Source organism: Liolophura sinensis, chromosome 11 (assembly GCF_032854445.1).
Source record: "Liolophura sinensis isolate JHLJ2023 chromosome 11, CUHK_Ljap_v2, whole genome shotgun sequence".
Taxonomy (NCBI): domain Eukaryota; kingdom Metazoa; phylum Mollusca; class Polyplacophora; order Chitonida; family Chitonidae; genus Liolophura; species Liolophura sinensis.
This window is the reverse complement of record NC_088305.1, coordinates 25,355,398-25,379,677: the sequence shown is the minus strand read 5'-3', so window position 1 is coordinate 25,379,677 and position 24,280 is coordinate 25,355,398. Positions and strand designations below refer to the sequence as shown.

Below are 24,280 nucleotides of genomic sequence, written 5' to 3'. Positions count from 1 at the left end.
AGGAAACATGACTGGATGGCCTGGTGTCACTATAATGTGGCTGGGTGAGGTGTCATGTCTGGTGTCTTCGACATGGTACTTCTGTGATGGCAGCACTTGGCAGCATGGACTAACCTTGCCACAAGAAGACACAATATATGTACATACACCTAATGGCTTGTCAACGTTAAACCTCAAGCATGCATACATACATTCACAATTCCCCTAGTCTATCACCGATTCCCTATTCACAATTCCCCTCATCTATCACCAATTCCCTATCATTTCCAATTCATCAAGTCCATATCCTATGCATTAAATCCCTAACATATTCACCAATTTCTAGGCCTAGTCATGAGTTCCTAGGCTTAAGTAAATTTCAGTACATTTATCACTTAATTTCTTTCTCATCAACTCACTCTCAAACTCCAATGACTCTCCAACTCCCTGACCAGTTTATCAATTCCCTGGCCTACATGCACTCTGAAAATCTCTGATACAGTCAGCAATACTCCGGTGTACCCATCTTGTCTGTTCATCAATTTGGAGGAGTACCCGTATCATTCCTTCACCACAGGGTCAGCAATCTGGCATGTCAGACTCTCTGACACACTCAATACTACAAGTCCATTACTTATCAAGCTATCATCTCATTAGTGGTAAGTATAATGTCAGAATGGATTAGTTAGGAGAAAAATCAACAAATGCCTGGAGTCAAAAATTTACACCTTGCTAGAAGTGCTGATATGGCACTGGGGAACCGGCCACATGCGGCACTGGGAAACCGGCCACGTGCGGCAATGGGGAACCGGCCACATACAGCACTGGGGAACCGGCCACATATTGCATTGGGGAACTGGCCACACTGGGGAACTGGCCACACTGGGGAACCAGCTACATATGGCATTGGGGAACCGGCCACACTGAGGAACTGGCCACATGCGGCACTGGGGATACGGCCACATGGGGTACATATATGGGATACATATATCACTGGGGCACCAGCTACATAAGGCATTGGGGAACGGACCACATACTACACTGGGGAACGGACCACATGGGAACCAGCTACATATGGCATTACGAAACTGGCCACATGCAGCATTGGGGAACCGGCCACATGCAACATTGGGGAACCGGCCACATGTGGCATTGGTGCACATGTTGCAATGGAGAAATGGCCACATGTGGCATTGGGAACTGGCCACATACGGCATAGGGGAACCGGCCACATGTGGCATTGAAGAATGGGCCACATACAGCACTGGGGAACCGGCCACATGTGGTATTGGGCAGCTGGCTACATGTGGCATTGCGGAGCCGGCCACATGTGGCATTGGGGAACCAGCCACATTTGGCATCAGTATTGGGGAACCGGCTACATGTGGCACTGGGGAACCGGCTACATGTGGCATTGGGGAACCTGAACTAATCTCTCATATACACCTAAGTACACAATTCAAATAAAAATGGAATGCCCAAAATAGAGTGTCCATTGGATGCCGCAGGCTCCCAGCACCCACTCTTTATAGAATGGACCACATTAGACTGAACATGATCGTCAAACTTGTGATGGAAAATTAAAACAACTTTTCATTGTTTATACTTTGTAGCTGCCAAGTGTACATGGGTCTGTCAGAGTGTGTAGAGTAAGTAATCCACTATCAGAGAGTGTAGCGTAAGTAACCCACTATCAGAGAGTGTAGCGTAAGTAACCCACTATCAGAGAGTGTAGCGTAAGTAATCCACTATCAGAGAGTGTAGCGTAAGTAATCCACTATCAGAGAGTGTAGAGTAAGTAATCCACTATCAGAGAGTGTAGCGTAAGTAACCCACTATCAGAGAGTGTAGCGTAAGTAACCCACTATCAGAGAGTGTAGAGTAAGTAATCCACTATCAGAGAGTGTAGAGTGAGTAATCCACGGTCAGAGAGTGTAGAGTGAGTAATCCACTGTCAGAGAGTGTAGAGTAAGTAATCCACTATCAGAGAGTGTAGAGTAAGTAATCCACTATCAGAGAGTGTAGCGTAAGTAATCCACTATCAGAGAGTGTAGAGTGAGTAATCCACGGTCAGAGAGTGTAGAGTGAGTAATCCACTGTCAGAAAGTGTAGAGTAAGTAATCCACTGTCAGAGAGTGTAGAGTGAGTAATCCACTGTCAGAGAGTGTAGAGTAAGTAATCCACTATCAGAGAGTGTAGCGTAAGTAATCCACTGTCAGAGAGTGTAGAGTAAGTAATCCACTATCAGAGAGTGTAGAGTGAGTAATCCACTGTCAGAAAGTGTAGAGTAAGTAATCCACTGTCAGAGAGTGTAGCGTAAGTAATCCACTATCAGAGAGTGTAGCGTAAGTAATCCACTATCAGAGAGTGTAGCGTAAGTAATCCACTATCAGAGAGTGTAGCGTAAGTAATCCACTATCAGAGAGTGTAGAGTGAGTAATCCACGGTCAGAGAGTGTAGAGTAAGTAATCCACTGTCAGAGAGTGTAGAGTAAGTAATCCACTATCAGAGAGTGTAGAGTGAGTAATCCACGGTCAGAAAGTGTAGAGTAAGTAATCCACTGTCAGAGAGTGTAGAGTAAGTAATCCACTGTCAGAGAGTGTAGCGTAAGTAATCCACTGTCAGAGAGTGTAGAGTGAGTAATCCACTATCAGAGAGTGTAGAGTGAGTAATCCACGGTCAGAAAGTGTAGAGTAAGTAATCCACTGTCAGAGAGTGTAGAGTAAGTAATCCACTATCAGAGAGTGTAGAGTAAGTAATCCACTGTCAGAGAGTGTAGAGTAAGTAATCCACTATCAGAGAGTGTAGAGTGAGTAATCCACGGTCAGAAAGTGTAGAGTAAGTAATCCACTGTCAGAGAGTGTAGAGTAAGTAATCCACTATCAGAGAGTGTAGAGTAAGTAATCCACACTCAAGTTTAACAAATTGACCTACAAAAAGATTGCACGACTTCTTGTTAACGACACTGACGATGTCCTATTGTTTGTTTTCACTGTGTGCCATAACAGCCAGGGCATATATCTAGAGCCATTTTAGTTGTGGAGAACCTTTGTGCTCCTCAACTGTTGGGTGCCCAAACTACATGTCATCAAGCGGTATTAAAACTAACTAGTACATGTAATCATGATGGTTAGCCAATAAAAAATTAAGTTTTCATACAAATTTCTGTCATTTACAGACTCTGAAGCTTCCAGAAAGTGTCATTTTGTTGCACTTCATAAAATTTCTGTATATAGGCTGTCACAATGTCACCTTTAAAGTCTTGAGTCAGGACCGTCAATTTTTTGTCCAGATATGGCCCTGTATGGTCATCCTTCCTGTGGTTTGAACACCTTTGCTTAACATTATGATGTTGGTCTTTGACAACAGTGTTCGGTCACGTGAAAAAATTAACTGCTGTCCAATCTATGGAGTTAACATCTATTCTCTGTGTACACTAATTCGTCAATCTTTTGGAATATAAAAGAGAAGCTTTCAGTGTAATTTATGCACATTTTTAATTTGATTTTTGAGACACTACACAACATTGGCTACATTGGCCAAAACCAGAGCTTCACAAAATGTACAATTTTTTCAGTATACACAGAATAATGCCTTCTGTATATGTCTGAATAAACAGCTTGCAAACAGTTGAAAACGTTGAAGAACTGCATTACTACTGATTTGGCAGATGTGTTAGAATGATGTGTACTTAGACCTGCACATGGAAATTAAGTGAAGCACTATTTTGTTTGGCGATTTTTACAGCTCTGATTTCCAGTGATTTATGTGTCCTTGACAACTTGGCCATTAACACTTCTCCATGGTTACTATACAGTACATTTCCACAAAAACAAAGCTGTAAAAACAGGGTAATGCAGGACTGAATGATTTGTGTCCGACCACAATGTAGTATTAAAGCAGACCTGTGCGTAAAATGAGTTCCAGGCTTCAACTGTAGTTAAAGGCAATGAAAACACTAAAACAGTGTATAAATCAGATAGAAGACCATCAACCCATGGAGAAAGGATCGATTGCTTTTCATTAGAATTCTTTTTAACCCAGTAAAATGCTTTCAAAACATTGGATTCTATGGTGGTCTGTCACAGTTACAATCAATGATGTCATATCATGAAGTCCCAGCTTTGTCTTTCATGGGCGAAAAAAAAAAAAAAAAATGAAGAATTTTTACTAAAGCATATCCCAGGACAGTGTTTATTTATTTAATTGACGTTTTACGCCATAGTCAGGAATATTTCACTTATACGACGGCAGCCAGCAATGTGCTGGGGGAAACCCATGACCATCCGCAGGTTGCTGGTAGACCTTCCCACGTACGGCTGGACAAGGAGGCCCCCTGTTTATCATCTTACACATACGCCATATCATCTTACACATACGCCATATCATCTTACACATATGCCATATCATCTTACACATACAAATGACTTTTAGTGACAAAACACATGTAATGCACATTCTTGAGAATAAACATATCCTCACATAGAAGTTTTCCATCACGCAAGTAAATCCTGTTCTCACTGATAATGTTGTTTTTTTTTTGCTTTTTTTTCTTGATCGGAGTTTTACGCCGTACTCAAGAATATTTCACTTATACGACGGCGGCCAGCATTATGGTGGGTGAAAACCGGGCACAGCCCGGGGGGAAACCCTAACCATCCGCAGGTTGCTGACAGACCTTCCCACTTACGGCCAGAGAGGAAGCCAGCATGAGCTGGACTTGAACTCACAGCGACCGCATTGGTGAGAGGCTCCTGGGTCATTACGCTGCGCTAGCGCGCTAACCGACTGAGCCACGGAGGCCCCGACTGATAATGTGTTATAATGCAAGTAATAATCCAAGCAAAATTGAGAACAGAGTAAAACGACAAATAAATAAATAAATCAAACATGTGGTCGGTTAGCGCGCTAGCGCAGCGTAATGACCCAGAAGCCTCTCACCAATGCGGTCGCTCTGAGTTCAAGTCCAGCTCATGCTGGATTCCTCTCCGGCTGTAAGTGGGAAGGTCTTTCAGCAACCTGCGGATGGTCGTGGGTTTCCCCCGGGCTGTGCCCGGTTTCCACCCACCATTATGCTGGCCGCCGTCGTATAAGTGAAATATTCTTGAGTACGGCGTAAAACACCAATCAAATAAATAAATAAATCAAACATGTGCATGGCATCTTACCAAAGATCATATTTTTTTCCTTATTTATCTCTGGATTGTTGCTAAATGCCATACTCAAGGATTTTTCACTGGATCAGCAAGTTTAGTAAGTGGTGGAAATCACAGTGTCCAGTGTAAACCACTGCGCTGTGGTAAGTACACGGAACTGACCGAGTTTACTACACATGAAATACAGATGTATATACCATACTAGTGGCAGACAACTGGTCTTGCGCAAACGGCCACATGAGTGTCCTTGTGTAACCACTAATCGAACCCATGGCCCACAAATAAAAATCACGGGGGAATCTACAAATTCCCTGTCCAAGGCCTGGGTTTGAACCCACACCTTGTGTATCCTAAAGACTGAAAGACAAGCACCTCTTTATTAAACTGCTAGATGATGCAAGACAGGCCCCAAATAAATGTATAAATGCATGAAGATCAAATATATCAGTGCATAATATAAGAACAATGTAGTAACCTACGTGGGTATGACTGTAGCGTCTCCATAGGTCCTTCACTACCTGGGCCATGTTGATTGATCTTGAATTATCGGTAAGCACAGGTAAAATAAGATCCAGGTGTGACCGTTGTAATCCAAGACAAAGGTAAATTTCTAGGGGAAGAAAACTAAATAATATTCACATTTAATGTCCTTTCTGTGATGAAAAACTCACAACAGCAGAGATGTAAAATAATCTGAAGGAAACCCTCTGCTTAAATAATGAATCTGTCACAACCGTCAAAACAGTGCTAAATCAGCCAATCAGCTTTCCACACCTGCGAACTTTGCATCATCAGGTGAAGAAATCAACTACTGCCAGACATTCGCACGAGCTCTACTTGACGAATGATATAAATATACAAAGTCATCAACACATAAAAGAGACTTCACTTCAGTAGAAAGAAAGATAATCCATCCTTGTCTTTTTTTGGTCATTTTCTTCTCAGCTTGAGGATTTTTTTGACGCTGTTGATGTTAGGAAGCCATGACAATTTCATGCTATGGTGCACGTTTTCTCCGCAGAACGGCATTTCTTTCAGGAACGGTCTCTGTATATCCCTGGGACAGCGTTGGTCTGTTCTCAGCAATGTACAGAACATGTGCCTGTGTGTAAAGCCATGTAAACCATTTTAAACCAGATCAGGCCAATGTCTTAGCGGAGGACTCGCCACTTTATACAAGCTGAGCGAAATGCAATAATACCTAAAACTAGCACATGGAGCCCAGAGAATCAAATACAGGCTGTGTACTATCTACAGTTCTAGTCTAACCAGCTGACCACCTCGCCCTACAGCAGCCCAGTCACATAGACTCTCCTGACTGAAATGAACATCTGAGATCAGTGAAACCCAGTGAAACTGACAGCTTACAACCCATGGACTGGCCCACTGTCCACTCAAGGGGTGATGGGTGAGATTTTCTGATATCCATTTCCCCTCAAACATGTAAAAATCAATGGCAATCTAGGCCGTGTCAATAACAACATTCTTTGAGGGTGATCCTGATATTTGTGTTTTTTATTTCATCGGATGTGTTCTTAGCCTGTACACAAACATAAAACAACACGTTAAGACTGAGTGGGCCTCTGGAGTGGAAACATTCATAAATATTTAAATAAGCTCAGGTGTCAAAACATTACATCTCGTATTAAAGAGTGGGGCGTAGAGCCGCCAGTCAACTCACATTTACCCCTAATTTTTCTTTTATTGGTCTGATATTATAGGGTGTATAATTTAAAATTGGTCATATTGTGAAGAAAATACTTAAATGACCCAAAAATTTCATCCCAAAAAGTGTATTTACAGAGATGAACAATGTTACATCCCTCTTTTGCTAAAACCTAAGTTTTTCCAGTAGGATATCATTCTACCTTCCAAACAAACCTTAAAAACACCTGCACGTAAGATAAATAAAACTCCTAGAATCAGGGAAAATGTGGAACAAAGTCAAATTTTAGGTACATTTCTGTATATATCATATATTACTTCATTTCCTTATCCCAGCATAAACATATTCAATTCTGCTTCTTAGCATTCTTTGATATTAATATAATATGAGCATTTTTTTTTTCAAATATGTATATCGATACTTTTTTTATATCTATAAATCAAACTGTTTTACCATATCACCCTTCAGTATAAATGTTTAGCAAAGCTTTCAGAAAAACACCAAAAAAAAAAAATAACATTTCTTTTCCCATTCTTGTTGTTTTATCACTCATATTTTCATGAACAAACTAAGCGTCAGGGAAGATATCAGGGTCCACGGAATTTATTTGTCAGACCAAAATTCTGGAATACAATCAGCTGTTCTTGAATACAGTGGAGTGGATATTAAAAACCAAATAAAATAATATAAATAAATGTACATGTTAGTTCCACTGAGTAATAGAGTGATAATGTAATTCTGAGCCAAGTCAAGGCTATTATTTTAGAAATACTTCCACATACTTGTCTACCACTGATCATGAAGAATCAGGCCTATGTTATTTATTTATTTATTTGCTTGGTGTTTTATGCCGTACACAAGAATATGTCACTTAAACGACGGCGGTCAGGATTATGGTGGGCGGAAACCGGGCAGAGCCCAAGGGAAACCCATGACCATTCGCAGGTTCCTGACAGACCTTCTCACTTACGGCCGGAGAGGAAGCCAGCATGAGCTGGACTTGAAGTCACAGTGACCGCATTGGTGAAAGGCTCCTGGGTCATTACGCTGCGCTAGCGTGCTAACCAACTGAGCCACAGATGCCCTCCAGGCCTATGTTGAAATAAAAATTTACCGAATGCCTGGGATTATACTCTGGTATCCTGGTGTGGGCATCAACAGAAGAAAACAAATAATTATGTGAAATTAAGTAAACTAGAGGGAAGGTCTGCCAGCAACCTGCGAATGGTTGCGGGTTTCCCTTGGGCTCTGCCCAGTTTCCTCCCACAATAATGCTGGCCACCATCGTACAAGTGAAATATTCTTGAGTATGGCATAAAACACCATTCAAATAAATAAATAATATAAACAAGTAAAGTTGATAGCGATATGCCCCTACTGGCTATTACTGATGGCAGTTCTACACACCCACTCACCCACCTCAAATAATCGATCTAAAAACCTAATTATGCCCTGAAGGTCATTAAGGGCATGGATTGGCATAACAGGTAATTAAGGAACAGGTAATTACAAACAAATCTGTGTAGACTAACTCTGCCCTTAAGCCAATGATTTTTTTCTCAAAACGACATAATGACATGGAAAGTAGCATCGTTAAAATACAATACCATTTATTTTTTCATCACGAAATATCTGAGTTGATGTATGATGACTGAGTAAAATATATACATATTTATAAAAACGGACGACTCTTACCGAGCTGTAGGTATATATATATATATATATATATATATATATATATATATATATATATATATATATGTATATACTAGACTATACTAGAGAAACAGGCATGGACTGATGTCAAGGTATGCTACGTTCCCAAACACTGACCCACGAGGTGTGAAATCAGTCTCAACCTTGTACATAGAAGTTTTAATATGAGCAGTTGATGGTGCCCATGGGGTAGTTTATACCATCTAAAGCCATCTGTCATTGTCTGTAAACAGCTGCAGGTGGACAGCTTAACTTCGGACATGCTGATTTCCTGCTCCCATAAAACTGACGGCCATTTTGCAATATTTTAAAATGATTGAGTATGGGGTAAAACACTAAATTAAAAAAAACTAATAAGGCAAAAAACAATTTAATTTTTTTTTGGGGGGGGGATATGAGGTACACATAGACCTTAACACATGACTTTTTACATAAACACTGTAAAATTTGGACCCACTCACAGTCTCTGCTCTCTAGTATTTCACCTGAGACCTGTCAGTGGCATGGAGCCTCAATAACTTGGCAGCATACCTTTATTTATTATTTATTTTTCTTGTTTACGCTTTATGTTTTCTTCACTTGTAAATATTGTGACTTGTGCAGAATTCTCACAAAAATATTGCTTTGCCCCTTTTTTCTTACCGATGATAGCAAACCTGACAGTCATACGCATGTATGCTGTGCTGTACCACATTTCTGATTATCATCTAACAAACCCTGGTAATGACTGCCTGCTCGGTGAAGCGTGCGCATGTTTATTGGTTTTGTGAACTACCCACGTAACTACCTCAACATGTAATTTCCATTATAACAGTCACAATAAGACGCTATGAATCATGGGATACACTTTCCAAATTGTGTCATAAATTAAAGAGGCTCAGCCAGAAAGAACCACGGTCAGACACAATGAACCATGGGATATGCTTTGTAAACTTACGAGTGAAGTTAAAGACCATTTACCTCTATACATAGAATTAAACAGTCGTTATCTCGGCAATTAAAAAAGTCTCTCTTCTCAGGTTAGTCAAAACATAAACACATCATAGAGCAAGAGATAACGACCTAACACACGGCCAATAACACACACGGAAGACATCATGTTACGGAGAAAAGGGTCTAAAAAACAACCAAGGTTCACAAGAAGAAAAAAAAAAGCAATCAGCTTGTTCTACTGTTAATTAGCTCTCTGTCACTATGGATTCCTATCAATAGTGATTTGGCACTTATAAACAAAAAACATACAAAAAAACAAAACACAGGAGATATTCGACCACAAGGCTTCACAACAGCTACCAACAAAGGGAGTTATTTCCGCAGTTGATTTTTGTACATGAGCATCACTGGGTGTCAGGTCTGTCGATCAGACTAGACACCAACAGTCATAATATGTGGTTGTTACCAGAGCAAATAAAACACTCCCTGGAGGCACAAAAAAAAAATAGGATTTTGTTTTCCATCTGAAGATAATAAAACCATCTGTTGGAAAGGTATGTTTGGTTGATCACCATGTGTTCACACATGACTGCAATGTAAATCAGCATAAGAAATCAGGGCGGAGTGAGGGCAGGGTGTGGGCTGGGTGAGGGCAGGGTGAGAGTGGAGTGAGGGCAGGGTGTGGACTGGGTGAGGGCAGGGTGAGAGTGGAGTGAGGGCAGGGTGTGGACTGGGTGAGGGCAGGGTGAGAGTGGAGTGAGGGCAGGGTGTGGGCTGGGTGAGGACAGGGTGAGAGCGGAGTGAGGGCAGGGTGTGGGCAGGGTGAGAGTGGAGTAAGGGCAGGGTGTGGACTGGGTGAGGGCAGGGTGAGAGTGGAGTGACGGCAGGGTGTGGACTGGGTGAGGGCAGGGTGAGAGTGGAGTGACGGCAGGGTGTGGGCTGGGTGAGGACAGGGTGAGAGCGGAGTGAGGGCAGGGTGTGGGCTGGGTGAGGACAGGGTGAGAGCGGAGTGAGGGCAGGCTGTGGACTGGGTGAGGGCAGGGTGAGAGTGGAGTGAGGGCAGGGTGAGGACAGGGTGAGAGCGGAGTGAGGGCAGGGTGTGGGCTGGGTGAGGACAGGGTGAGAGCGGAGTGAGGGCAGGCTGTGGACTGGGTGAGGGCAGGGTGAGAGTGGAGTGAGGGCAGGGTGAGGACAGGGTGAGAGCGGAGTGAGGGCAGGGTGTGGGCTGGGTGAGGACAGGGTGAGAGCGGAGTGAGGGCAGGGTGTGGGCTGGGTGAGGGCAGGGTGAGAGTGGAGTGAGGGCAGGGTGTGGGCTGGGTGAGGACAGGGTGAGAGCGGAGTGAGGGCAGGGTGTGGGCTGGGTGAGGACAGGGTGAAAGCGGAGTGAGGGCAGGGTGTGGGCTGGGAGAGGGCAAGGTGAAGGGGGAGTACTATACTAGGAGCAAACTCTAGTCTTCTGACAAATAAACTTTTCCATATATAACGGCCAGACGGCCATGGTGATGGAAGGCATGCGATATCCCACAAACTTCGTGTAAGATGAACCATACCCACACCTCACCCCACTTCAAGATCAATTGTGAGATGACACTAATTTTATTTTGTGTTTGGCAGATGAGCCAACACTAACGAATCCAAAAAAAGAGAAAAAAAAAACAAAAACATTTTAAATTCTCTTTCTTTTGTCTGATCTTGATAATTTCCAGATTTTCCTATCTTTCAAGGCTTTCCAATCTCATGAATACATCTTGAACAGGAAAAATTGCTGGGACGGTCCACATTTCCCACAAATTGAGCCATTTTTTTTTTCCAGTTTTATTTTTAATCCCTTCGACGACATTAAACAAAGATGCAGTCAGCCCTAAAAACAAAAAATTTAATTGGTGTGACCTTACATACATAAACATCAATTCTTAGAGAGTGGTGACTACAGGATCCCATGCCCAAGGCTGGGATTGAACCAAAACCTAGTGTGACCTAGATGTAACTGTTAACAGACCTTACATATACAAACAGCAATTCTTGGAGAGTGGTGACTACACTATCCCATGCCCATGGCTGGGATTGAACCAAAACCTAGTGTGACCTACATGTAACTGTTAACAGACCTTACATATACAAACAGCAATTCTTGGAGAGTGGTGACTACACTATCCCATGCCCATGGCTGGGATTGAACCAAAACCTAGTGTGACCTACATGTAACTGTTAACAGACCTTACATATACAAACAGCAATTCTTGGAGAGTGGTGACTACACTATCCCATGCCCAAGGCTGGGATTGAACCAAAACCTAGTGTGACCTACATGTAACTGTTAACAGACCTTACATATACAAACAGCAATTCTTGGAGAGTGGTGACTACACTATCCCATGCCCATGGCTGGGATTGAACCAAAACCTAGTGTGACCTACATGTAACTGTTAACAGACCTTACATATACAAACAGCAATTCTTGGAGAGTGGTGACTACACTATCCCATGCCCATGGCTGGGATTGAACCAAAACCTAGTGTGACCTACATGTAACTGTTAACAGACCTTACATACACAAACAGCAATTCTTGGAGAGTGGTGACTACACTATCCCATGCCCAAGGCTGGGATTGAACCAAAACCTAGTGTGACCTACATGTAACTGTTAACAGACCTTACATATACAAACAGCAATTCTTGGAGAGTGGTGACTACACTATCCCATGCCCAAGGCTGGGATTGAACCAAAACCTAGTGTGACCTACATGTAACTGTTAACAGACCTTACATATACAAACAGCAATTCTTGGAGAGTGGTGACTACACTATCCCATGCCCAAGGCTGGGATTGAACCAAAACCTAGCATGACCTACATGTAACTGTTAACAGACCTTACATACACAAACAGCAATTCTTGGAGAGTGGTGACTACAGGCTCCCATGCCCAAGGCTGGGATTGAGCCAAAACCTAGTGTGACCTACATGTAACTGTTAACAGACCTTACATACACAAACAGCAATTCTTGGAGAGTGGTGACTACAGGATCCCATGCCCAAGGCTGGGATTGAACCAAAACCTAGTGTGACCTACATGTAACTGTTAACAGACCTTACATATACAAACAGCAATTCTTGGAGAGTGGTGACTACAGGCTCCCATGCCCAAGGCTGGGATTGAGCCAAAACCTAGTGTGACCTACATGTAACTGTTAACAGACCTTACATACACAAACAGCAATTCTTGGAGAGTGGTGACTACAGGCTCCCATGCCAAGGCTGGGATTGAGCCAAAACCTAGTGTGACCTACATGTAACTGTTAACAGACCTTACATACACAAACAGCAATTCTTGGAGAGTGGTGACTACAGGATCCCATGCCCAAGGCTGGGATTGAACCAAAACCTAGTGTGACCTACATGTAACTGTTAACAGACCTTACATACACAAACAGCAATTCTTGGAGAGTGGTGACTACACTATCCCATGCCCAAGGCTGGGATTGAGCCAAAACCTAGTGTGACCTACATGTAACTGTTAACAGACCTTACATATACAAACAGCAATTCTTGGAGAGTGGTGACTACACTATCCCATGCCCAAGGCTGGGATTGAACCAAAACCTAGCGTGACCTACATGTAACTGTTAACAGACCTTACATACACAAACAGCAATTCTTGGAGAGTGGTGACTACAGGCTCCCATGCCCAAGGCTGGGATTGAACCAAAACCTAGTGTGACCTACATGTAACTGTTAACAGACCTAACATACACAAACAGCAATTCTTGGAGAGTGGTGACTACACTATCCCATGCCCAAGGCTGGGATTGAACCAAAACCTAGTGCGACCTACATGTAACTGTTAACAGACCTTACATACACAAACAGCAATTCTTGGAGAGTGGTGACTACAGGCTCCCATGCCCAAGGCTGGGATTGAGCCAAAACCTAGCGTGACCTACATGTAACTGTTAACAGACCTTACATACACAAACAGCAATTCTTGGAGAGTGGTGACTACAGGATCCCATGCCCAAGGCTGGGATTGAACCAAAACCTAGTGTGACCTACATGTAACTGTTAACAGACCTTACATATACAAACAGCAATTCTTGGAGAGTGGTGACTACAGGCTCCCATGCCCAAGGCTAGGATTGAGCCAAAACCTAGTGTGACCTACATGTAACTGTTAACAGACCTTACATATACAAACAGCAATTCTTGGAGAGTGGTGACTACACTATCCCATGCCCAAGGCTGGGATTGAACCAAAACCTAGCGTGACCTACATGTAACTGTTAACAGACCTTACATACACAAACAGCAATTCTTGGAGAGTGGTGACTACAGGCTCCCATGCCCAAGGCTGGGATTGAACCAAAACCTAGTGTGACCTACATGTAACTGTTAACAGACCTAACATACACAAACAGCAATTCTTGGAGAGTGGTGACTACAGGATCCCATGCCCAAGGCTGGGATTGAACCAAAACCTAGTGTGACCTACATGTAACTGTTAACAGACCTTACATATACAAACAGCAATTCTTGGAGAGTGGTGACTACAGGATCCCATGCCCAAGGCTGGGATTGAGCCAAAACCTAGTGTGACCTACATGTAACTGTTAACAGACCTTACATACACAAACAGCAATTCTTGGAGAGTGGTGACTACAGGATCCCATGCCCAAGGCTGGGATTGAACCAAAACCTAGTGTGACCTACATGTAACTGTTAACAGACCTTACATACACAAACAGCAATTCTTGGAGAGTGGTGGCTACACTATCCCATGCCCAAGGCTGGGATTGAGCCAAAACCTAGTGTGACCTACATGTAACTGTTAACAGACCTTACATATACAAACAGCAATTCTTGGAGAGTGGTGACTACAGGCTCCCATGCCCAAGGCTGGGATTGAGCCAAAACCTAGTGTGACCTACATGTAACTGTTAACAGACCTTACATACACAAACAGCAATTCTTGGAGAGTGGTGACTACAGGCTCCCATGCCCAAGGCTGGGATTGAACCAAAACCTAGTGTGACCTACATGTAACTGTTAACAGACCTTACATACACAAACAGCAATTCTTGGAGAGTGGTGACTACACTATCCCATGCCCAAGGCTGGGATTGAACCAAAACCTAGTGTGACCTACATGTAACTGTTAACAGACCTAACATACACAAACAGCAATTCTTGGAGAGTGGTGACTACAGGCTCCCATGCCCAAGACTGGGATTGAACCAAAACCTAGTGCGACCTACATGTAACTGTTAACAGACCTTACATATACAAACAGCAATTCTTGGAGAGTGGTGACTACACTATCCCATGCCCAAGGCTGGGATTGAGCCAAAACCTAGTGTGACCTACATGTAACTGTTAACAGACCTTACATACACAAACAGCAATTCTTGGAGAGTGGTGACTACAGGATCCCATGCCCAAGGCTGGGATTGAACCAAAACCTAGCGTGACCTACATGTAACTGTTAACAGACCTTACATACACAAACAGCAATTCTTGGAGAGTGGTGACTACACTATCCCATGCCCAAGGCTAGGATTGAACCAAAACCTAGTGTGACCTACATGTAACTGTTAACAGACCTTACATACACAAACAGCAATTCTTGGAGAGTGGTGACTACAGGCTCCCATGCCCAAGACTGGGATTGAACCAAAACCTAGTGTGACCTACATGTAACTGTTAACAGACCTTACATACACAAACAGCAATTCTTGGAGAGTGGTGACTACACTATCCCATGCCCAAGGCTGGGATTGAACCAAAACCTAGTGTGACCTACATGTAACTGTTAACAGACCTTACATATACAAACAGCAATTCTTGGAGAGTGGTGACTACAGGCTCCCCATGCCCAAGGCTAGGATTGAACCAAAACCTAGTGTGACCTACATGTAACTGTTAACAGACCTTACATATACAAACAGCAATTCTTGGAGAGTGGTGACTACACTATCCCATGCCCAAGGCTGGATTGAGCCAAAACCTAGTGTGACCTACATGTAACTGTTAACAGGACCTTACATATACAAACAGCAATTCTTGGAGAGTGGTGACTACAGGCTCCCATGCCCAAGGCTGGGATTGAGCCAAAACCTAGTGTGACCTACATGTAACTGTTAACAGACCTTACATATACAAACAGCAATTCTTGGAGAGTGGTGACTACACTATCCCATGCCCAAGGCTAGGATTGAGCCAAAACCTAGTGTGACCTACATGTAACTGTTAACAGACCTTACATATACAAACAGCAATTCTTGGAGAGTGGTGACTACACTATCCCATGCCCAAGGCTGGGATTGAACCTAAACCATGTGACCATCACATAACTGTTAATAGATAAGTTGCTTAACCAATCGGCTCAGTCTTGCACCTTAACTGTATTTTTAGTAATTATGCTGCAGGGCACTGCTAATGTTTGCTAATGAGAGTAAAACCAGATAAGCTACGACAGTGTGACAGCTGGCAAACTGTGAACCAGTGAAAAAGCCTCCTGTCAACTGACCGTAGTCAGGGTTTTATTCTAACCATTCATGTAAATGCATAAATAGTAGCCAATTACTCATCCCCTAGAAGCATGGATTAAGCAGAATTAAGTCCAACAAGATAAGGGGATATTAAACGAGGTAAGGGGAGGTAACAACCGCATAAAACCACTACACTTGAAAAGTGCTCATTATGTCCCTTTATCATATGTGTTATGGGATGATGGCAATTCAAGTAGCACCTGCAAAAAGGATTTTAGGAAGAGACTGTTGCATGAATGAGATGTTATGGCGAGAAAAAACATGCTGTGAGAGATGACAGACTCACAAATGAATACATGATTTATCTACCTTGGTACAGAAATGATTCATTTATCACCCAATATAAAATACCGAATGAATGTTATAATCTGGAAAAACACTTAGTGAAATACACTGTAATGTAAAATAGAATCTAAATCAAGTTAAATAAGTCACAAATGACTTCATACAGCTGAAAATCATGTCCCCTATTGCTAATCTTTGAGTGATGATTTTGTGCAACTTCAGCCTGCAAACATGATAAATCAATTGTTGTAAAGTGTTGTAAAAGCCAAGGTTTGATGATGTAAGAAGAAGTTACATCTGTACAGAATCTCCCTATATTGTAGCTGCTCCTGATATGTACTTGATGCTGGCTACAACTACAATTATTCCTTTTATAACACGCTTCACGACAACCACACTTCAATACAACAAAGTCACAACTGGGTCACCCAGATTTTTCAACAAATTGTTGTTGCAAACATCTGGCGTACACACTTTCTAAAGTTTCAGTGGGGAAACTGTAGCCTTTAGAAACTTAACATTATGTTGCTTTACATGTAGCTATGGCTGTTCCTATGTTATTTGCGGTTGCTGTGAGCTCAAGTCCAGCTCATGCTGTCTTCCTCTGCGGCCCGTAAATGGGCAGGTCTTCAGCAACCTGCGGATGGTCGTGGGTTTCCCCTCAGGCTCTGCCAAATTTCCTCCAACCATAATGCTGGCCACCAGTGTATAAGTGAAATATTCTTGAGTACGGCATAAAACACCAATCAGATGAATAAATAAGTAAATCCTATGTTATATATGTCACGGGCTATCAGTGGCACACTTCCTATAATGTGCTTCACTTACAACACGGAAGGCAGACTTGCTCCCAAAAAACAGGACATGTACCCTCAGCCCTTCCCATGATTTCTTCAATAGGTCGGACATTTAGTAGCTAACAGAATAGTCATCCCCAGCCACAAAGACATGAAGTGGAAGGGAAGAACCATCTTCACACAAAGAAAATGCAATACAGCAAGCTGATTATGAATGGGCAAACAACAGAATGGTTGCAAATAGGTGTTACTTCAGATCTAGCAAATGACAAGACAGTAACAAGATGGTGGCAATTAGATGATTGGACTTTAGCAAGGTTGTCTTTGCACAGTGTACGCACCCAAAAGAACTATTTCTTTGATCTGAACTTTCCAAAGGATTAACTTATCTTTCCAAAGGCATAACTGCATGGAGATTTGGGAATTTTACAATAACATTCAATCTTCACAAACTTACCCTCATCCTGAAGCCATCTTCGCTAGCACTACTTCCTCCATCGCCATGGCAACTCTCCGTAGATTTAGGGAATTTTTTCATCAGCTTGTGCTTGAACTCTTCTCGCAGTTCTTCAGCAGGAGCGCTGAAATGAAAACAAGGAGTACTTATTTATTTATTTATTTGACTGATGTTTTGCACCATATTCAATATTTCACTTATAAAATGCCAGTATTATGGTGGAAGAAAACTGGCTATACCCCGGGGGGAAATCCACAACCATCTGCAGGTTGCTGGAAGACCTAATAACATACGACAGGAGAGGATGCCAGCATGAGCTGGGCTTGAACTCATGACTACATCGGTGATAGGCTCCTGATATACTGTGCCCTGCTGGCAGGTTAAAACCACTCAGATACAGAGGCCATAAGATTGAAAATGATGAAAATAAAAATAAATACTGCAAAGAAATCACAACAATCAACTTATAGATTAACAGATCAGATTTAACAAGGTCTGTATCTAATGGGGTTGGATGCTACAAAAAAACAACAACAAAAATAATCACAAGTTGGGAAGTAAGACTGCCTTTTCAACCATATGTACATGTAACCGACTGAATGATGGCAAACAACATAAGATATAAGACCAACAATTGGATTGGCTGACTGCCATGATGAACGAGCCTTTGAACAAAACTGGCTATGTGAATGAAGCTTTGCCTTCATGGACACTTTTATTTGAAGTCAGACTGGCCAATCTGATGGACTGCTTGATTGATTGATCGGAATACAATGCTGTTCACACATCTGAGGGAATTCGTAAAACCTATAATATTTCCACTGAATGGACATAATGGTTGCACAAATCCAAAACACAAATGAATGCATAAAATAATGTTTCAACAGTCTGACAGTATTCCGAGTTGTGAAGTTGAGGTTGTTGCCCATTGTGTTTGAGGACCTGCTTCTCAGATGCTCATTATGAAAAGCCGATTCTTCAATGAACTGATATTCTCGATGTCCACAGCAACACCAGCTTAAAAACTCTTGAGTTATTTACCTGTAGCATGCAATCACCCCAGAAGCCTGCCATTAGCCCACCAGCGGTTTGCCTGTAGTGTGACTCAGGTTCAGCTATTGGGCAAATGTTCCAGTGGGCAGGTGTTTGGATTTATATACCTATACCCGAATGTCTACAACTTCAGCAGTAGTGAGTGCTAGTTGTCTGTTTTGAGCATCCTGGCAGTGAGCTGGTAGGGGTCTCATGATGTTTGATATTTGGAGCTTTTCAGAGTGATGACCCCTGACAATAACTGAGTGAGTGAGTGAGTGCTTGGGGTTTAACGTCGTACTTAACAATTTTTCAGTCATATGACGACGAAGGAATCCTTAGAGTGCATGTAATGTGCCTCGTTGAATTTGGTAGTTTAAGATAATTAATATGCACATATAACGTCCGCAATGGAAAATCCCCCTTGTGTCAGTATGCTTTATACGCATGTCAAACTTCTGGTCAATACATACAGAGCTTTTTGAGATACCACCCCTAACACTTTGCTTAACATTCATTCTAATACACAATACACTAAGTCATGAATTTTGTAATGTTCAGTAGTTAATATTCACACATCAATGACAGCCCCCCCCCCCCCCCCAACAAACCCCCACCCCACCCCCACCCCCTTCCTGTGATCATGCTCTACATGTACGCAAAACCTGCACTTGACGCATGCAGTACTTTTTAAGATACCTCCCTAACACTTTTATTGGGCCGCCGACGCTAACACTCGGGGTATAACGTAAACTACAGCTGTACTTTGCACAAGTGAACCGAACTTCAGTACATGTACCCAGTAAGTATAACACAAACCTGAGTGTGAGAGTATATCAAACACAAAACCATTCATTAGAGCACATGTGGTAATGTCAATAACCATTGTCAAACAAAATTCTGCCCTTGCCCTCAAAAATAAACAATTCGTATAACTATTTGTCTTTTTATTGTAATATAACCTATTATCTAGTACATAAATAATTCAGGTGCAAAAACACATTATTATGGTCATAAGTGGTTTACAAAGTCTTTCTTTAAACGTATACAGTTTAATACTGTCCTTCCAAACAGTGGAACTACATGGAAGCACATCGGCAACAATAGCTTTTGTTAGCAGCTGTGAAAGTCAGAGTTTTAACGACCGAATGAAGGGTTTAATTAGTTCCAGATCAATTATCATGCTTCATGTGTAGATGTCATTAGGCCACTAAGCTGTGTGAATTACTGCCCTTTCCGTGATTGACAGCTGACCTTTCCCTAGTTACCATTTGACCTTCAACTGACCATTTACATGTGTGAAATACAGAACACTATCTACAAATAAAGAAATGAAGAAAATCAAGCTGCATGTATCTGAAAAGAAATTTTCAGTTCATCTTGTACCTCAGATTTCTGCAAAACTGTTAATCAACATTTATTCCCACCGTTTAATCAGTGATGAAAATGACAATCACTATTTCCTCATCCAAATACGGGTAGTCTGGGGACAATGGTGAATAATTTACAATTTCTTAATAAAGATAAAACACACCTTGGTGTCTTCTTCAAACTGAGAACATTTCTTTCTAAGCAAAATGAAAAATGTTCTATAGGATATCGTTATGGTAATAAAATAAATGTAGCGAAAGGAAATAAAATTCGTTTGTCAGTCGTCAGTTCTTAAGAACAGCTACAGGTTTAGTTTAATATGCGCATGCACCTTTGAGTTCCAAGAATATAGCAAATATACATGTAGCAAGACACTTTGATTTATTTATTTACATGTATTTGATCGGTGTTTTACGCCGTACTCAAGAATATTTCACTTATACGACGGCATCCAGCATTATGGTGGGAGGAAACTGGCTAGAGCCCATAGGAAACCCACGACCATCCTCAGGTTGCTGGCACTTACGGCTGGAAAGGAAGCCAGCATGAGCTGGACTTGAACTCACAGTGACTGCATTGGTGAGAGACTCCTGGGTCATTACGCTGTGCTAGTGCGCTAACCAACTGAGCCACAGAGGCCCTACGCAAGACACTTTGAGATATTCATTTACACAGCTTCATGTGTACAGTGGAGAAGTCAGATCTCTGTGTACAGCAATAAGATTTCACCAAATTTAGATCAATACAGGACAGGATGTGGAAGTTTTATAGACCTGGTGTAATCCTAGAGGCGTGACCTTCAAAAGCTTGTATTGGTCCAGTGTCAATAGAGGGACCATAATGTCAACAAGACAAATACCAGTCAGTATTTGACCAGCAGGTAGGCTATGACAAACAACACAGAGTGTTAACAGAACAGAGGTTCTTGTCTGCACAGATATATATATCTATACACATACACATGTATATACACTCACAGTTCAGGATATATTCCTTCAAATAAGAAAACACAAGTTATTCATTTTTTAGAATATTTGTAGAAAAACCCTCTGAAATATTTTTAAAAATTTTGTATGATAACAGTTTTCTTAGCACCAAAGAGTAAAATTTCAATGGTTTTTTATTTATTATACAAGACTAAGTTTTAAAGTTTTCATTTATTATTAATTTATGAGTAACAATTACTCCTTAATAAAAGACAGTTTTCTCATTTCGATAAATGATAATAAAAATAAATTTCACTGAATTAAATAAATGTTTCAATATTTTCTTATTGATACAAGATACAGTTTCCCTCTATTCTGCTTAAAACAGCAGAAAAGGTTTCCTTGCTTTCTTATTAATATAAAAATAACACGTTCCATTAATACAAGAGTATGTTTCACTATTTTCTTACCAATACAAATTAAGTATCATGTTTTCCTTTGAAAGGTAAGATAAAGTTTTGCTGTTTTTTTCTTGGATTTCTCATCAAACTTAGTGAGTTTTGTTTTTTCACTTACTTTCAAATCTTCACCCTTTTCAACCTCTAAAGGAATTTTTCCAGCGGAATTTATGCCAACGATTATTTATGAAAATGACTCTAAACATGATTTATTTGTCACTTAAGATGCAAGATTCATAAAAAGTTATTTCACCTTCTAGTCTTTTCAGAATGTTTCAAAATATTGGTTGCAGATGTAGCTGAAAAGGTTGAAGAATTATAGTTTTGCCCTGGGTAAGGTACCCCCATGTTTTCAATACATGAAAAAGTTTTCTTTTTAATTTAAAAGAAAATTTCAATGCACTCTTATTCATACAAAACAAAATGTTCCAATTTTTTAATTATTACAAATGTATTATCCAAGACTGCGGACAAACAGAAATCTGCCATTGTGCCTGTGCATTCTGTCTTTACTGGCACACAAACTTGGTGAAAACACACGTCTAAACAACATGGTGACAAAAAACTAATAAAATAAAATTAATGCTTTGTTGATGTTTACAATTTATGTACCCTACATGTGGACTAATCTTCTAACATATAAGAAGATAATTTACGGTTAATGTCAAGCCTAGTTGTGGGAATATCATCCAATGTTCTTAATTTCGCTGTACTTCCCATTGTTATTTTTGACCTCTTAGTCTGTGGGCCACTCCCGCGGGCTAGTGAAATGCCACTAATGCCAATTAACAGTTTCTGGGTTTAATTATTACCACAAAAGTAAGCTAAGCTGTTTCTTACTATGGAGAGGTTTCAACTACAACCAAAACAAACAGGACTATTTTGACAACTTTGTTACATGGTGGTTTGATATTCATGATCTCATGGCCACAGGGGCTGCCATCATCAAACGAAAGATTTCCTGAAAAGAGCAATGTGTCCGATTGTGCGACAAGACTGAGACATGCTGTCACAGCGAGCTGTGCGTTGTACACATACCTCTGGATCAAGAGAGTTTGGGGGTGACGGAATGACGAGTGTGCATCTCTGGGGGTACCCCCTTCCCGGTCTTCTTAAGGATAGGCTTGGGGGGTGAGGTAGTACGAGGGTGGGCGGAGAGGACAGTCAGGTGCTGGTTTCGCGCTCTGAAACCCGGCGACCAGGTATGCATGTGGAAAGCGCCTGACGTGCGGCAGATGTCAAGTGGTGCGGGGATGATGATGGCGACTCGAATGTAACCCGGATACTCTCTGAGGGGGTGGAGGACAGAGACTGGGATCTGTCACAGCGGCCACACCATAGCAACTCGGCCAGGAAGCGTGCCATTGGGGGGTGAAGGGAACACACCGTATTGTCTTGTAGCAGCTCACATTGTCCCTGGTCAGGTTTTTATAGCGTTTCATTTATTAAAGCAGAGGTCTGATCCCCAGGCATGACACTGTGTTAAGAACGCAGAGTTTAAGGAAATATTTGTCACATTTACGAGTATGGAGGCGTGTTCTCACATACCATCCCCGTCAGTTTGTAGTGTTATGCTATAAGACCCCTAAAAACAGCCAGGCATGACAAAGACTGATGAAAAACGACGGCAATTCAAAAGAATCACTCACAGCCATACACGGGTCGGGCTGGCCTAAATCCCTTCTCCAAGCGAATTATTCGTATTTGTGCATTGTAAATACACACTCCTCCGTCAGGAATTGATTCCACAGCCAATGGTCAGTCAGGGTGTAGTAGGCTAAGGCTATAGCCATGTAGTTTTGTTCCGTGTTATAAATGCCAGTCTTTCCATCAATAATCGTCTAAACCGCAAGCTGGGATAAGCCTCAGTGTCGAGAATCTATGGAAATGCGAGCTGTCACATAAATTCACTCGGTGATCCCACAAAATTCTGACAAGTACAGAAGTGTAAAGTCAATCACGACCTCTGACCTCTAAGAAGCAGACGGCTTATTCCCTTGACTAGCTGTCTGGCATTAAGTTAATCATCACAGCTACTGTCCCAACTCCTGCAATTCTCAGCTTGCATCAGAATTTGAATGATAAAGGGACTTCAAACTGAGATAAAACAAATGTCTTCAGACAAATGAACAAATAATACCTCAGACAGAATAAGGGTATCGTTAGATCAAACACAAATGAACTGGAACACACATGCAGACATTTTCTTTTAGCAAAATGTCTAAAAAGTGCATTGTCCGGATTGCATTATAGTCCTTATTGCAGAAATGTTTGAACGCACAGCTGGAGTACTTGATGTAATATTCCAATTCCACTGATAGGTCAAAAAAATGGTCTTAACGAGAAATAATAACGCTGCGTTTGGTAAAAAGACTAATCTCCGGAATCCACAGAAGCATATTTGTAAAACACCCATTTCAATGTGTCCGAATACAATTACTTCATCACAAAGTATCTCTCCATGCCGAGAACTTCCAAAATCTGTATCAAAAATTTCTGAGAAAACTCAGCTATTGTGTGAAACAATTCTTGAGGTATAAATTGGTCATCTCACATCTTACATCCTGAATGAATGGTAACGGAACATCACAAACAACTTGCATCTGACTCGTCAAACAATGCAGCCATGGACATTTTGGAAGTCAGAATGTCCTGACACGGAGGTATTTTCAAGCAATGAGCAGATCTCATGGCAGAAATGATATGCTGACATCCGTCTCCAAATTGTTCTCTCCCCAGCAACTGCAAAAGGCAAGTCAAATCTTTTCCATTCAAGAAAAGCCTGTAAAAGGATTCAATCCAAAATCAGTGGTGTGAAGACTGTAGAAGAATTTCATGTCACAAGTCCGAGACTGCCAGCATCTTTTTGCCACTATCTTCTTAGCCTTGCATCGCCACGGCGACCGGCAGTCCTTCCCTGAGCCGCACATGCAGATGCCTGATATGGAATGGAGGGCTGTC

General features: G+C 41.7%; 1 protein-coding gene across 1 annotated transcript in view; it reads right to left on the bottom strand.

The window, feature by feature from the left end:
- The window catches only part of LOC135478237 (coiled-coil domain-containing protein CG32809-like), a 56,914-nt gene extending 34,230 nt beyond the window's left edge, over positions 1–22,684 (bottom strand). The window contains exons 1-3 of the mRNA XM_064758509.1: positions 22,546–22,684; positions 22,160–22,280; positions 17,533–17,656 (exon numbers count right to left, since the gene is read on the bottom strand). Of these exons, the coding sequence (XP_064614579.1) occupies positions 17,533–17,656; positions 22,160–22,280; positions 22,546–22,684 (384 nt within the window). The remainder of the gene's footprint in view (positions 1–17,532; positions 17,657–22,159; positions 22,281–22,545) is intronic.
- Positions 22,685–24,280: the final 1,596 nt, after the last annotated feature.